This window comes from Bufo gargarizans, chromosome 10 (genome assembly GCF_014858855.1).
Source record: "Bufo gargarizans isolate SCDJY-AF-19 chromosome 10, ASM1485885v1, whole genome shotgun sequence".
Lineage (NCBI taxonomy): Eukaryota > Metazoa > Chordata > Amphibia > Anura > Bufonidae > Bufo > Bufo gargarizans.
The window spans coordinates 24,082,792-24,098,683 of NC_058089.1; the positions used below are offsets into that span (position 1 = coordinate 24,082,792).

General features: G+C 43.0%; 1 protein-coding gene across 2 annotated transcripts in view; it reads right to left on the reverse strand.

Moving 5' to 3' along the window:
* SYT7 (synaptotagmin 7) overlaps positions 1–15,892 on the reverse strand; it is a 415,280-nt gene that overhangs the window by 228,379 nt on the left and 171,009 nt on the right. For both annotated transcript variants that reach the window (XM_044270331.1, XM_044270329.1), the window contains exon 2: positions 11,344–11,447. In XM_044270331.1, the coding sequence (XP_044126266.1) occupies positions 11,344–11,447 (104 nt within the window). The remainder of the gene's footprint in view (positions 1–11,343; positions 11,448–15,892) is intronic.

Genomic DNA, 15,892 nt, shown 5'->3' on the forward strand with positions numbered 1-15,892 from the left:
TTGATGGCCTGCTGGTGACCCTCAAAAACTATTGGAGCAAGGGCCTGCTGATCTGACCATCTAAAACATTAGGGGCGAGGGCCTGCTTCTCATGTGACCATCTAAAACATTAGGGGTGGGGGTCTGCTGCTGATCTGACCATCTAAAACATTAGGGGCGAGGGCCTGCTGCTGCTGATCTGACCATCTAAAACTTTAGGGGCGAGGGCATGCTGCTGAGCTGACCCTCTTAAACATTGCTATATGGCCGACATCCGCGTGGTTTGTTGGACATAGCCAAAGAGGCGTGGGAACAACAACCCACACCGCATAAAAGTGGGATTGAGTATATCATTCGGATGCAAGAGCGGATGGAGACAGTGTTGCCGCTGTAGGGTAGAGTAGGGTTTATAATCTCCAGGCTCGGGTTCGGAATTTTAACCCGGGAGATCGTGTTTTGGTTCTGGTGCCAACGGTGGACAGTAAGTTCCTGGTTAGGTGGCAGGGTCCCTACAAAGTGCTTGAAAAATTTGGGGAGGTAACCAACAGGGTACACCAGCCAGTGCGGAGAAAGCAAGAGCAGGTGTACCATGTAAACTTACTGATACCGTGGAAAGACAGAGAGACCAGTACGGACAACAGTCCTCGCCCGAGCTTTCTAGGGGTAACATTTCTTGTCCCACAGTCTGATACGAGGGAAGCAGTTGCCACAGTAAAGATTGCTGACAACCTTTCCTCTAAACAGACTCAGGAGGCCAGGGAGTTCTTCAGCAGAAACACGGATGTGTTTTCGGACCTCCCTGGACGCACTTCTATCATCCGACATTACATTGTCACTGAGCCCCAGGCCAGAATCCAGTTGAAACCATACCAGGTGCCTGAGTCAGGGCGACAAGCCATCTCGGAAGAAGTGCAGTTGATGTTACATCTGGGTGTCATCAAGGAGTCAAATATAGAGATGAGCGAACTTCTGTTTTAAGTTCGGCGTCTAAAGTTCGGGGGCGGGTTAGCGGAGAATCCCGATCTGGAACCGGATATGGATTCCGACTTCCGTTGTGGTCCGTGGTAGCGGAATCAATAATCGGCCATTATTGATTCCGCTACCACGGACCACAACGGAAGTCGGAATCCATATCCGGTTCCAGATCGGGATTCTCCGGTAACCCGCCCCCGAACTTTAGACGCCGAACTTAAAACAGAAGTTCGCTCATCTCTAGTCAAATAGTGAATGGGCCAGACCGACAGTCTTAATACCCAAGCCGGACGGGACGTTACGATTCTGTAACGACTTACGCAAACTTAATGAGGTTTCCAAGTTTGACACATATCCCATGCCCCGAGTGGATGTGCTTATTGAGAAGTTAGGCCAAGCCCGGTATTTTTCTGTGTTGGTACTGGCAGGTACCCTTGACGGAGGCTGCTAAGGAAAAAACGGCTTTCATCACACCACAGGGGCTGTATCAGTACAAGGTATTACCCTTTAATCTACATGGAGCTCCCGCCACGTTTCAAAGGCTAATGGACATTGTACTCCGTCCACATCGTCGGTATGCTTCGGTGTACCTGGACGATATCATTATCCACAGTACCGACTGGGAAAGTCACCTACCTAAAGTACAGGCTGTAGTGGACTCCCTTAGGAAGGCTGGCTTAACCGCTTACCCAAAAAAGCGTGCGATAGGATTAGAAGAGACCAAGTACCTAGGGTATGTAATTGGACGCAGAGTTATCAAACCTCAGGTGAACAAAATTGAGGCAATTCGGAATTGTCCCCGACCTGTCACTACTCGGCAAGTAAAGTCATTCCTGGGAATGGTGGGATACTATATGAGATTTGTCCCCCACTGTGCTACACTAGCCGCACCATTGACAGGCCATTTGAAGGGACGCAAGTCAGTAACGATCCACTGGAATGAGAAGGAGGAAAAGGCTTTCTCCGCTTTGAAGTCGGCCCTTTCTCTGCTTTGAAGTCGGCCCTGTGTGGGTTCCCGGTTTTGGTAACGCCTGACTTCAAAAGGGAGTTTATAGTGCAGACCGATGCCTTCAAGGTAGGTCTCGGTGATGTACTGTCTTAGGAAGTCAATGGAAGTCCATTGTCTTCCTCAGCCGGAAGATTACTCCAGGTGAGACCAGGTATAGTATAGTGAAGAGAGAGTGCCTGGCTATCAAGTGGGCACTCGAGTCTCTCCGCTATTATTTGTTGGAGAGAAAGTTTCGACCGACCACTCCCCTTTCAAATGGATGAGCCAGGACAAGGACAGAAATGCCCTGGTCACCCGGTGGTTTCGGTCTTTGCAAAATTTCTAATTTTCCGTGGAACACAGGGCCGGCCGGTTACTAGGAAATGCAGATGCCCTGTCCCGGGTACACTGTTTAATGTGTGTCCACTCCCTCAGGGTTGAACAAAGGGAGGAGGTATGTAGGAAAGAACAAGGGGCCATCATTGATGGTCGGTATGTGTCACCGAGGTTCCTGGCCTCGGTGAGGTAAGAGATGTTTTTTTCCCGAAGTGTCGTTATTGCTTTGCACTTCAGCTGTTTAGTATGACTGCAAAGCCAATCCGGGAAGACTCTTACTGGGAGTAGCCAAAGTGCGGTGTGGGTGGCTAGTCCCCATGTTCCAGGCCGGGTCTTGGGAGGCTTATAAAAAGCAGTCACCAATAATCAGGTGGTGTGGATTATCCTCCATCTAACAGAAAAGCTGAGAAGTACTCTGTACTGAGGACTGCAAACAGGCGTGCAGGCCGGCTGGAAGCCTGCCAGTGTACTTGTCGGTGGCGGAGCATATAGCCGGGTGTGAACTGACATCTAGGATTCCAGGTGACCAGTATTATGTTTTGCTGTGTGTGAACAAGCACCAAGACTGTGATTTTTTTGCTGATTGTGAATAAAACACTGAAGTTGATTTACAACCTGGTTTCCTTCCCTCTATACTGCGTCCGCTAACCTGTCTACCAGAGCAAATCCCCACACCTGTTTCTCTGAGACACTACTTTGTACTTTATGTGTGCACATACTGTCTGATCTGCACAGGACAAAATATGTCTTCAGTTCCACAAGTTCAGAATGAAGTACTGATACGCAAGGATTAGAGATATGCATATTTGTCTTCCGGTATGTACTGCATATAATCAAATCAAGGCTGTAGTTCTCAATTTACCTCCCACCGGGTTCTGAATATTGATATCCAATATGCTTCTTAGAGCACAGATATCTTAGACTATGCTCCACTTTATTATCTCATAATCTCTAAATCAGCACTTACTGTACCAAATCAGATTTGTTAAACAGTTCCTTTGCATTAAGGATTTCTATTGATCCCATATGGATAGACTTGTTTTCAAGTAATAAATAAATGTATCTTGAGTGCCCTATTCAAAACCACAATCTAAGATGTCATTTGAGGTTGTGAAATGGATTTCCATTGTTTACGTGCTGTTATTTACAGTAATTTTTACCTTATGAACTGTAAAAATTTGTCTTTGAGAAATAAAAAAAGTGATCTAGTTTGGAGAAAAAGGCTAAATGCTTCTGTTTAAGACAAGCCAGCCATAATAATAATAATAAAAATGATGATAATATTTATTTACCGTATATAACGCCACCATATTCCGCAGTGCTTTACAAATTCATAGACGTGAAATAAAAACCTTAATAAGCAACACACCCCAGACCTAAAACCCATGTTACACAATACATATACAAAAGACCATATCTATACACTACCAAGTCCTATCTGACCACTAATCCAATAAATGTAACAAAATAATAATAATAATAATAATAATAATAATAACATATTCAGATCTAAGGCTTGTGAAAATTAAATAGGTCCATGGCGTCCCCATGCATAATGTCGCACCCAGTGGCTTTCTCAGGGGTGGAACTCTTAGCAAGTGATACACAGAGCAGCTAATGGTAATCAGCTGTACAGGTACACTACCTTGTACAGAGCCCCTGTCATGCTCTGCAGCAAAATCAGAATGTGTGACCTTTAACCCAGCCAACCAATGTGCCCACCAATATACAGTGCAAAACAGCCTTAAAGGTAAGCGCTATATAAATAAATAAAGGTACAATATCACAATCTGTGTGTACACCAGCAGCACATACAGTGCATTCCGAAAGTCTTCAGATCCTTTCACTTTTTCACATTTCGTTATGTTGCAGCCTTGTGCTAAAATAAAAAAAATTTAAGTTTTTCATTCCATCAATCTGCACTCGATACCCCATAATGGATTACTAAAAACAGAAATTAGGGGGCGGTGATGTATTAAAGCTGGTGTAACAGAGAAAAGTGGCTTAGTTTACAATGGTAACCAATCAGATTCCACCTTTCATTTTTCAGAGCTCCTTTGAAAGGTAGACTCTGATTTATTGCTATGGGCCAGTTTTACACCAGTTTCGATAAAACTCCCACAGAATTTTAAAAATGTTTGCAAATTTATTAAAAAGGAAAAACTAAAATTTCACACGGACATAAGTATTCAGACCCTTTGCTATGACACTTGAAATTTAGCTCTGGGGCCTCTCATTTCTCTTGATTATCTTTGAGATATTTCTACACCTTGATTGTAGTCCACCTGGGTTTAAATTCGGTTGACTGGACATTTGGAAAGACACAGCCCCGTCTATATAAGGTCTCACAGCTGACAATGCAGATCGAAGCAAAAACCAAGCCCCTAACAACACCCATCTAGTTTATAGCTCCTCCGACCCATCTAGTTACATAGACACCCCCCTATCACTGCCCCTAAAAATGACCAGCTAGTTTATAGCTCCTCCCACCTGCTAGTTACATAGACACTCCCCTATCACTGCCCCAATAAATGACCAGCTAGTTTATAGCTCCTCCCACCAGCTAGTTACATAGATACTCCCCTATCACAGCCCCTATCAACATCCAGCTAGTTTATAGCTCCTCCCACCAGCTAGTTACATAGATACTCCCCTATCACAGCCCCTATCAACATCCAGCTAGTTTATAGCTCCTCCCACCCAGTAGTTACGTAGACACTCCCCTATCACCGCCTCTAACAAAGTCCAGCTAGTTTATAGCTCCTCCCACCAGCTAGTTACATAGACACTCCCCTATCACTGCCCCTAACAACGCCCAGCTAGTTTATAGCTCCTCCCACCGGCTATTTACATAGACACTCCCCTATCACCGCCCCTGTTGCTGCTTTGACACACCGATGAACATGGCATCACAGGAAATAAGAAAAGGTTGCATGGACATGGTCATGTGACCACAGCCCAGAACGGGAGATAGGAGCAATAAAAAAAAAATAATATATACATTATAAAATGATATCTACCTTCATAACTGATTACTTTAAGGGATGTCGATGCAAACTAAAAAACCCCTTTAAGGAAATTCTGAAGGGACACCATAGGTCTCTGTTCATGAATATTTACATGCATACTACACAGTCTTCATTCATGAATGCTTTCACATCATGAATGGGAAAGTCACTCCTGTGTTAGGGATAGGACAGATAATGCTATTGTAATCATTGAAGACCCAGCTTGTTGCAGCACAGAATATGAAAGCTGGAAATTAATTTCTACAATATTCATCTGACACGTCATACTAATTTGGGGTTTTAACCATGTTAATGTTTTATTGGTTTCATCTCAAGCAAGAGATTTTGTTTCAGGCAATTTACGTATCATGAGCTTCAGCTGCATTTTCCAATAAAGAATTCACAGCACGAACTCCATTGTATATATCCATGATGAGAATTTACTGCACCAGTAGGAAAGCTCTGTGTACTTGTGGTTGTCTGCAAAACACTGGTCTGTTACGCAACTTTCGTACCAGCAATAAAATTGAAATATTAAATGGACAATACATTTCGTTTTTTTCCCTCTTTGGAAAGTCAGCAGAATTGGTGATACAGTATACTGGATGTTAAATTGTTTTGGTCATGTGCTGGTGATAGTAAATGCATATTTTTAAGCAGGGGAAAAAATCCATGCAGATTATTTTTTTGATATTTCTAATATACAGATCAGAGCTTTGATTATCTGATGCATAACTCAAAATCCCCTGCTTTGTTATAGAGTTAAACATTAAATTCTGGCTTCCTGCTGCCACCACTAGAGGGAGCTTAGGAGTTTACTTCTGTATACATAGAGCTCTTAATAGCCTCCTAGTGTGTATTGTGAGTAACTTGAATGTTAAAGCGGTTTTCCACCCTTTAGACCAGGGATGAGCAACATTTGGTACTCCAGCTGCGGTGAAACCTCTACTTCCAGCATATACACTTGTTTGGCTGTTCTCAGATCTCCAATAGAAGTGAGAGGAACATGGTGGGAGTTGCAGTTTGACAACAGCTTAAATACCAGAGGTTGATGACTTCTGCTTTAGACTTTGATGATGTATCCTCTGCATAGGTCATCAATATCCAATTGGTGGTGGTCCAACAACCGGCACCTCTACCTGTCAGCTGTTTTTGGTAGCCGCTGGTGCCGAAAGCTAAACAGTGGATGGAGCCAGAAGCAGATCTTTCATGCAGCACTATAAAAACTGGGGGGATAAATAAAAATCACATCAACGATCATTCGACCTTGTGCTCACGATGGTTGCCGCATTGGCAGTTACTAAGCATTGCGCGGCATGCTATATCATCAGTCAGGGCTCGTTAAGGGTTAGAAATCTATCCAGGTAAAAGCTTATACTGAGGAACGTGAAATCTCAGCAGCAGGGGAGGAGGTGCACTGAAGGGAGTTTGTCAATAAGGCTTATTGGCCAGAGATTTAGCTGGACTTATAAACTGCTCACCTTAATGTATCATCTCCTCTGGTGGACCCAAGGATTACCGGCCTGATGCTACCTGTAAGGGCGTACAGCCAACACCGCCACGATGACTGCCATTGCTGTGATGCATTAGACTCTAGGAGCAAACTTCTAGACTAGCGGATGTTCTTCATTCTCTAGTGTCCAGTAATGGACATGAGGAAGACATGAAATATTGATTCCAGAACACATACGTCAGATTGCAGATCTCTTAACTTGCTGGCATCTATAACTGGATGTATGGATCTGTTAGTATCTGCATCAGTGCCCAAGGAATTTCTACCTGTGATTAAGTGATACCCAGCTATGTAGCCAAATGTGGTTACCATGGTGATGGAAAAAATGCAATCACCTTCAAACAACCTTCACATTTTGAGCACGAGCATAAGTTCATGCATTTAGTATAGGGTAGAGTCTATAGGAAAAGATCTGGCACTGAATAAACATGCATTAATAGTTGAAGGACAGTCATTTAAACGCAGTTTATATTTGTTCCATTTATGTCTGAGATAAATATTCTTCTATTTTTCTCTTCCAAACCTTCCCTGGAGTATTTTGCATTAGACTGCAAAGACATCTACCAAAGTTCTTTGGAACAGATGTAAGGCTATTAAGATCACTTTACTTCTTGGCAAGAAGACACATGAATAGCTATGCTTGAGTAAGTAAAGGAAGGAATGGACTCTCTGATGGTCCTGGATCGAGGGTGACGTCCTACAGTTACAACCATCAACCATCGGGGCAACCATCACTGGAGACCCTGAAGGACCGGCACCAACCTAATCACTGACATTAATGAGCCTTATTGATCCCCATCATTAGAACAAATGAATTTTATCAATGAAAACACCACATGGAGGGCATTATCTGGTGAGACAAAAACCTTTTCGAAGAAGAGCTGCCGATTTTACTGGGAGAAGGTCTTGATAGCCAGACCTTTCTGCTGCACCATCCATGTAAAACAAGGGCAGCTGAAGTTCACATGGGATTCTGGATCATGTAGGGGGGTCAGTTGGAATGTTCTATTGGATGGGACTTGCTTGGACAGAGTCTCCCCTAAAAAAATATTGTTTCTAGGAGGAGGAGGAGCTCCCTATCTTGTGCAGTAGCATATGGAGTCCCATACAACTCCATACATTATCACAATGATCTGTCCTTCTTAACATTTGAAGGCTGAAAGAGTTCTGAAGAGTGAGGGCTTATCTTCCCTGTCCGCCATGGTAGCTTTCAATTTCATGTCAGCAGTGAGAATGCAAAATGACAAAACCACTTGTATTCAAGTCAGTGGTGAGAAGAAATGTTCGGGTTACAATTGCTCTTTTTGTCATCATTGACCACAAACTAAAGCCACCACTAGGGAAAACCTACATATACAGTACAGACCAAAAGTTTGGACACACCTTCTCATTCAAAGAGTTTTATTTATTTTCATGACTATGAAAATTGTAGATTCACACTGAAGGCATCAAAACTATGAATTAACACATGTGGAATTATATACATAACAAAAAAGTGTGAAACAACTGAAAATATGTGATATTCTAGGTTCTTTAAAGTAGCCACCTTTTGCTTTGATTACTGCTTTGCACACTCTTGGCATTCTCTTGATGAGCTTCAAGAGGTAGTCACCTAAAATGGTCTTCCAACAGTCTTGAAGGAGTTCCCAGAGATACTTAGCACTTGTTGGCCCTTTTGCCTTCACTCTGCGGTCCAGCTCACCTCAAACCATCTCGATTGGGTTCAGGTCCGGTGGAGGCCAGGTCATCTGGCGCAGCACCCCATCACTCTCCTTCATGGTCAAATAGCCCTTACACAGCCTGGAGGTGTGTTTGGGGTAATTGTCCTGTTGAAAAATAAATGATGGTCCAACTAAACGCAAACCGGATGGAATAGCATGCCGCTGCAACATGCTGTGGTAGCCATACTGGTTCAGTATGCCTTCAATTTTGAATAAATCCCCAACAGTGTCACCAGCAAAGCACCCCCACACCATCACACCTCCTCCCCCATGCTTCACGGTGGGAACCAGGCATGTAGAGTCCATTTGTTCACCTTTTCTGCGTCGCACAAAGACACGGTGGTTGGAACCAAAGATCTCAAATTTGGACTCATCAGACCAAAGCACAGATTTCCACTGGTCTAATGTCCATTCCTTGTGTTCTTTAGCCAAAACAAGTCTCTTCTGCTTGTTGCCTGTCCTTAGCAGTGGTTTCCTAGCAGATATTCTACCATGAAGGCCTGATTCACACAGTCTCCTCTTAACAGTTGTTCTAGAGATGTGTCTGCTGCTAGAACTCTGTGTGGCATTGACCTGGTCTCTAATCTGAGCTGCTGTTAACCTGCGACTTCTGAGGCTAGTGACTCGGATGAACTTATCCTCCGCAGCAGCAGAGGTGACTCTTGGTCTTCCTTTCCTGGGGTGGTCCGCATGTGAGCCAGTTTCTTTGTAGCGCTTGATGGTTTTTGTGACTGCACTTGGGGACACTTTCAAAGTTTTCCCAATTTTTCGGACTGACTGACCTTCATTTCTTAAAGTAATGATGGCCACTCGTTTTTCTTTACTTAGCTGCTTTTTTCTTGCCATAATACAAATTCTAACAGTCTATCCAGTATGTGTATCCACCTGACTTCTCCACAACGCAACTGATGGTCCCAACCCCATTTATAAGGCAAGAAATCCCACTTATTAAACCTGACAGGGCACACCTGTGAGTGAAAACCATTTCAGGTGACTACCTCTTGAAGCTCATCAAGAGAATGCCAAGAGTGTGCAAAGCAGTAATGAAAGCAAAAGGTGGTTACTTTGAAGAACCTAGAATAGGACATATTTTTTGTTGTTTCACACTTGTTTGTTATATATATAATTCCACATGTGTTAATTCATAGTTTTGATGCCTTCAGTGTGAATCTACAATTTTCATAGTCATGAAAATAAAGAAAACTCTTTGAATGAGAAGGTGTGTCCAAACTTTTGGTCTGCACTGTATGTCCGCTCTTACATACTGTGATTGTCCTCCTAACTCAGAGATACGGGTCATGTAATTTTAAGGAGGTGTAAGAAATTATTTTAACCTACTATTTATTTTTATTTTTTTTATAAATGATCTTAAATGTGTCCTTGGTTGGAGACTGATTTCATGGAATAACATTTTTGATTTGTTTTACTCACATCATGGGGTACGTGGTTCATTAAAACTCTAGTTTTCGGTAAAGGTAATAAAACCATTACATTTTGTCTGTGGATGACATGACTTTTTGAAATCATGGGGAGTTTGTATGGTCAGTGGCATATAGGAAGTAGGGTACAAATACTTGCCAACAGTTTCAATGTAGTAAGGATAGTCTGCAAACCGGGTGGAGTTTATGCAGATCCCATCTAAAAGTAATAATGCACTAACACAACAGATGCAAGCATTATATATAGACTAAGCCCTCATTCTGATATGATAAAATCTGAGACTCTCAGCCAATATATATTCGATAAAAACACATCTGTGCCCACCTACCCCCGCCAAGGTGGTCTCAGTCAGGACAGGTCCTACGCTAAACCTACCTATGCCGTTAGGCATCTATGTTCAGGAGCGCAGACTCTGCACATATAGTGCGCTGCTCCTAGTCACCTCTATGTGCATCCAGCAAGCAATGAGAGGAGGGCAAGCACAGCTATATGTACCACCTAATCAAGGCGGTCTGTTTGGCAAAAGGGCAAAAGTGCACAGGAATGCTACTCCCAGGATAAAATAGGAGCACATTCACACTTGAAGGTGCCACTCCCTCAAGCATATACTACAAACTAAACAAAAATCACAGAAAAAAGATAAAAAACAAAGATAAAAACATTCTGCGCGATATTAGAAATAAATATGCGGATGTCCATGGCTACATTTATGGAAAAAAATCTGAAAAAATTTATAATGAAATTTTGGAATGGGGCAGAGCGTGATACCAAGCACAGCCACTATACAATGTACGGAGCTGTGCTTGGTAAGCTCCAAGAAGGAAGCAGTGATCACAGGAGTGACGGTGCCTTCTCAAAACAGCTGATCGGCGGGGGTCCTGGGTGTCGGACCCCCACCGATCAGATACTAATGACCTATCCTGAGGATAGGTCATCAGTATATAAATCTTGAAAATGAGTGTGTAATGTGCTATGCCAAACAACTGAATGGCTTGGGTGTTGTCTAATGCAAGATACCATTGTGAATAACTGGTCAAAATCTTTTAGTCAAGTGCTCACACAAGGGTGGTGTCAGGATTGTTAAGGTAGAAGCTAGCAAGTTTCCTTTTAGTCCTCTGACCCCAGAAGTATTAATTGAAGCTCCTGGACCCCCCTCATGCCTATCATATATCATTTCTACTCATTAATATTGAATATCAGATTAAATTACTGGTTACAGTTGAAAATACTAAAAAATAATTGGAGGATAGAATATCCCACACGTTCATTATGTGCCTTCTCTTCCTGTCATCTTTGATCATATTTTATGAACGCGTACTCATCAAAGTATTTGCAGACATGAAGTAATAAGAAAAGAATGAAGACAGACACATACTGCTTACTTACCAGTTTTCGCTGGCACCACTGGCAGAGTCCACACATTACAATTGTGATACTCAAGCTGAGGGCGAGGACACTGGAGACTATAATTATCTCACTGGTTGGAGCTCCTGAGAGAAAAGAGAGAGATAATGAATGACTAGGGAACGAAATTGGGTTGAAATACATGAAAAGTATAACTGACAAGGCAAACTGGGTCTGAGAAGGAGAGGGAGAAGATGTCAGCAATTACAGGAGGTATTAAAGAAAATGAACGAAAACTAGATACGGCGGGATTCAATGGGGAACCAAAATTTAACCTTGACATGCCTCCCCTGATGGTGACTGAGCGGTATGTAGAAAAGTGCACTTGAAAATACAGCGTGGCACCTTGATTCCATAAGCGTTTTGTCAGAACAAGTTTACCATGGCGGACAAAGCTGATGGGCACTGATTAACCTAAGGCAACATTTAAAGAGGCGGGCACAAACAGGTTAACAGGTCATTTGTAACACCCTGTACCCCCTGTGCTTTCTGAATTAGACAACAGAAGAGGACAGACATATGGCGGAGTAACACAGTAGCCAGCTGGAAGCCTGTTAGAAGGCAAGTGGCGTGTGACACTACAGCCCCCCTTTGCGTATCTTCTTCTCTTTCTAATGCCGGATCTCTCATTTATCATCCTGCTCTTGCTCTCCTTCTTTTTTCTCACACTTCTCACCATCGTCACTCCCCACTCAGTCCATCAACCTTACGGCTAAAATATATAATAACATTTATAATACGACCACAATTCTTCAGTTGTCCCTGCCCTTAAAGGGAAAATCATCCTGACATATCACACATCAGGAGATGCCATCAATGGGGTCAATGAGCTCAAACCCTCACCATATCATCATTCATGGTTGCCCATAGGAGGATCACCACAAGATCCTCAAGGAGATGTGAGCAGTAGAGAGGTATTAAGCTAACTTCACACATCCGGCAAAGCTATCGAGCAGGCAGTTCTGGCAGAGAACAGCCTGTCGGAGCGCTTCAGATCCAGCGTAGCCAGATTGTGCCAGCCGAACCCCATTAACTATAATGGGAACATGCCGCTCCCCAGCATTGATGTTGGGATTAAGCCGGACAAAAGACACTGCACGCAAAGGTTTTTGTCTGTCCGAATCCCGACATTTATGTAGGGGGAGAGGCTGGATTCCTGACGGATCCGATTATAGTCTGTAGGGTCCAACGGGCACGTGGCACTATCCAGCTATGCCGGATATGGGGAACACTGGCAAGCTGTTATCTGCTGGAACAGCCTGCCGGTTAGCTTTGCCAGCAAGTGTGGAGTTAGCCTTACGTAGACAAGTGAATCACATTGAATGGCACTATCATATAGGAACCATGGCACAGGAATGTCCATTGTGAATGGCACTATTAGGGTCCATTCATACGTCCGTAATTCTGGCACTGCATCCATTCCGCAATTCTACGGAACAGGTGCGGACCCATTCATTTCAATGAGGCGGCAAAAGATGCGGACTGCACACTGTGTAGTTTCATTCCGCGACCTCGCAAAAAAGGTAGAACATGTCCTATTCTTGTCCACAGACAATAATAGACATTTCTACCATAGGGCAGGACATGTGCGGACCGAAAAACACCTACGGACGTCTGAATGGACCCTTAGCATTCACTAACCTCAGTAAAGACATCATTACTACTACAAAAGATTTTACAGAGGACATTTGAAACTCATTGTGCTTGGAATGATTACATTTGTAAGCATGAGTGCACTTTTTGTGTAGACATGCCTTGGTGCACTACAATGCTTTATACTATGGCCACTGAAAAGGGTGCTCAAAAGAAAATGTTCAAATAATTCATTTTCAGTCAAGGTGAATCTCTGTGAAAGTTCTCCTTCATCCAAGCCATGGTATATCAGTAGTAATAACTCAGAGCAACTGGACTTGTATTTTTTCCCCTTGAAGAAGTTTCGCTAGTTATCCGTCTGGCTTTCTCAAACAGAATGGCTTGCATGAGAATTCTGTAGCATTAAATATTGGTGACTCATGGTTTAGCTATGGAGGTAAGATATTGATTGCATTTTCATGACTAAATCAATTAGATGTGATTAAGCTGCTTCTGGAGAGGTGTTAAAACAGCATTGTAAGTTGAAGACAATAGATGTCTCACCCAACACAGAAGAGCCAACAATTGCGGGCAGGACACGAAAAATATTTCACATTTTGCAAACCAGCATCTGGATCTGAATACTTTTGTATTTGCATGTAATAAAAAATGTAGACTAGCCAATAAAACGTATCTGTATAGCACCACCTTCTATTTGTCATTTTCCTTATTTCTCTCAGTGAGGTGGACACACATGCTCAGTTTAAATCTTCAACTGCCACCAACCATATGTTCTGTTAGCTGTGGCAGATACAGAGAAAGAGCTACAGTAGAAAGAACATGTCCCCATAGCTGCCATCCTAAAATAAATCTAGCAGAACAATTGAAGCAATGAATGGGGTTAGCGCTGATGTGATGATTTTTTACATAAATCATGATGAGCATTTTAAGGACAAAGGACACTTGTTTGATGACAGTGAGTTTTACATCTTAAGACTCCTTTACAAGAGCCAATTTTTCAGGTGATTGTCGGGAAGGAAGTGTTCCTTCACGAGAAGCGTCTCCTCATCAGTGAAGAAGACCACTGCATTTACTCTATCCATCTTTCATTCTGCTCTCTCCATCTTCCTTTCTCCATCTCTTCTGTCCCTGTTCACTCTCCTCTCACTATCTCTCTTCTAACTCTCCTCACTCTTCAATCCACATCTCTCCTTCCACTCTCCTCTCTCCCTCTCTTCACTGCTGTGCTACATCCACCCTCACAATGCTCTCCATCTCCTGCCACGTATAACAACTCTAACTTTCCATTCTTTCCTGCTGGTTTCTCCATCTGCCAAGACCCTTCAAATTTCTTGGCTGACCGTTGACAAACTGCCCTCTGCTTTTACCCAGCATTCTTTCTTACTAAATAATCCAACACGACCATATGGTTTGGAGCTGTGCAGTTTTGGAGATATACACTAGTACTGTGAGTTGCTGACACAACTGTACAAGATCAAGAGTAGACCTTTTTCACCCTTTCCATTACGTTCAGCTATTTTCCATGATCTTTTCATCTTTCCCCTCTCTCCACCATATATTCTCTTCAGTCACACAGTGATCCCCCTCCTCCACTCCTTAGATCCGTTCCCTCCACTCTTCCCTTGTATTGCAATCCCTCTCCCTCTCCTCCTTCTAACTTGTTTATGATGCCTGTCCTCCCACTTCTCATCCACTGTCTTCCTCCTCTATTAATCAATCCTTGTCTTATGGAGCATGGCTTCATACAATACTTAATGCCATTATATATTAATGTCTCCTCAATGCAACATCTAATAGATTAACATACAATGAAGTTCATAAGAAGCAAGGTATATTCTTAAGAACATGTTATTTCTTTCTAACTGTTGTGACACAGTCAGAGGTTTGGTCTGGGAAAAAAAACAGGTATTTTCCTCCCAGGATGTGCTGCTGGGCTGATTTACAGCCAGGTGAGGTCAAATACCGGATTGGATTTTAAGTGCCGATTCGGGTTTTGGCAGCACCTGGCTGTCCTTAAATAGGCACCTGGGCTCAGAAGCGAGGTCTCTGAGTTGGGATCTGGGAGCCTTGTGTCTGGATGAAGGCTTGTTACCTGTTTGGTCTGAAAACAGGTTGGTGCAGCTATGCTCAAGGACTCTTTGAGGCAGAATTTCTGCATGGTGTGAATTACCACCAACACCACAAGGTGACTTTTTGATTGTTTATGACTGCTTGTTTTGTCATATGCCTAAAGTGTGAATAAAACACTGAGCTGTTTGATGCTAAAGAACTTGTTGTTGCCTCTATACTGCATCTGCTAATCCTGTCTACCAGAGCAAAACCCCACACTGTATGGAACAAAAGGCAAGTAAATGAAGAACAATCCAAGAGCAAGTGAGATGGTAGCTTCTATCAGCGAGTGTATCAGATAATTTGCTGTTTATACCATGCTTTATAATATCTCCAGCACACTTTATAATATTGTGGATGTTCTGCTTCAAAACCATTACTAACCATAAAGTAATCCTATGGATAAAGCTGAAATTTCTGCTTTTGCCTAGAAGGAAAGCAGCACCAAAGGTAAAATTACCTGCACCACACCGACTCCAGAGATTCTTAAAGGGGGTTGGTCAGCTTTTATTGAGTGATGGTCTTTCCTCAAGATAGGCTATCACTAGCTGGTCGGCAGGACTATGACACCCCACCCCTGACGATCAGCTGTTTAGGTGTAGCTCCTGTCACCGGAAGTCAGCGTTGGAACTACATACCAGTAGTAGATGGGGCAGCTCATTACTACAGCTAGGGTCAGACTGGGGTTCCTTGGGCTCACCAGAGGAAATTATTCTTGGGGCGCAACCCCTATATCATCAATGAGGTCTAGCAGGTTTTGATTCAAAGAAATAGACCCTAGTTACAAGTTATTGGCTCCAAATGAATTTTTCTCCTGGACCTTTGTGGC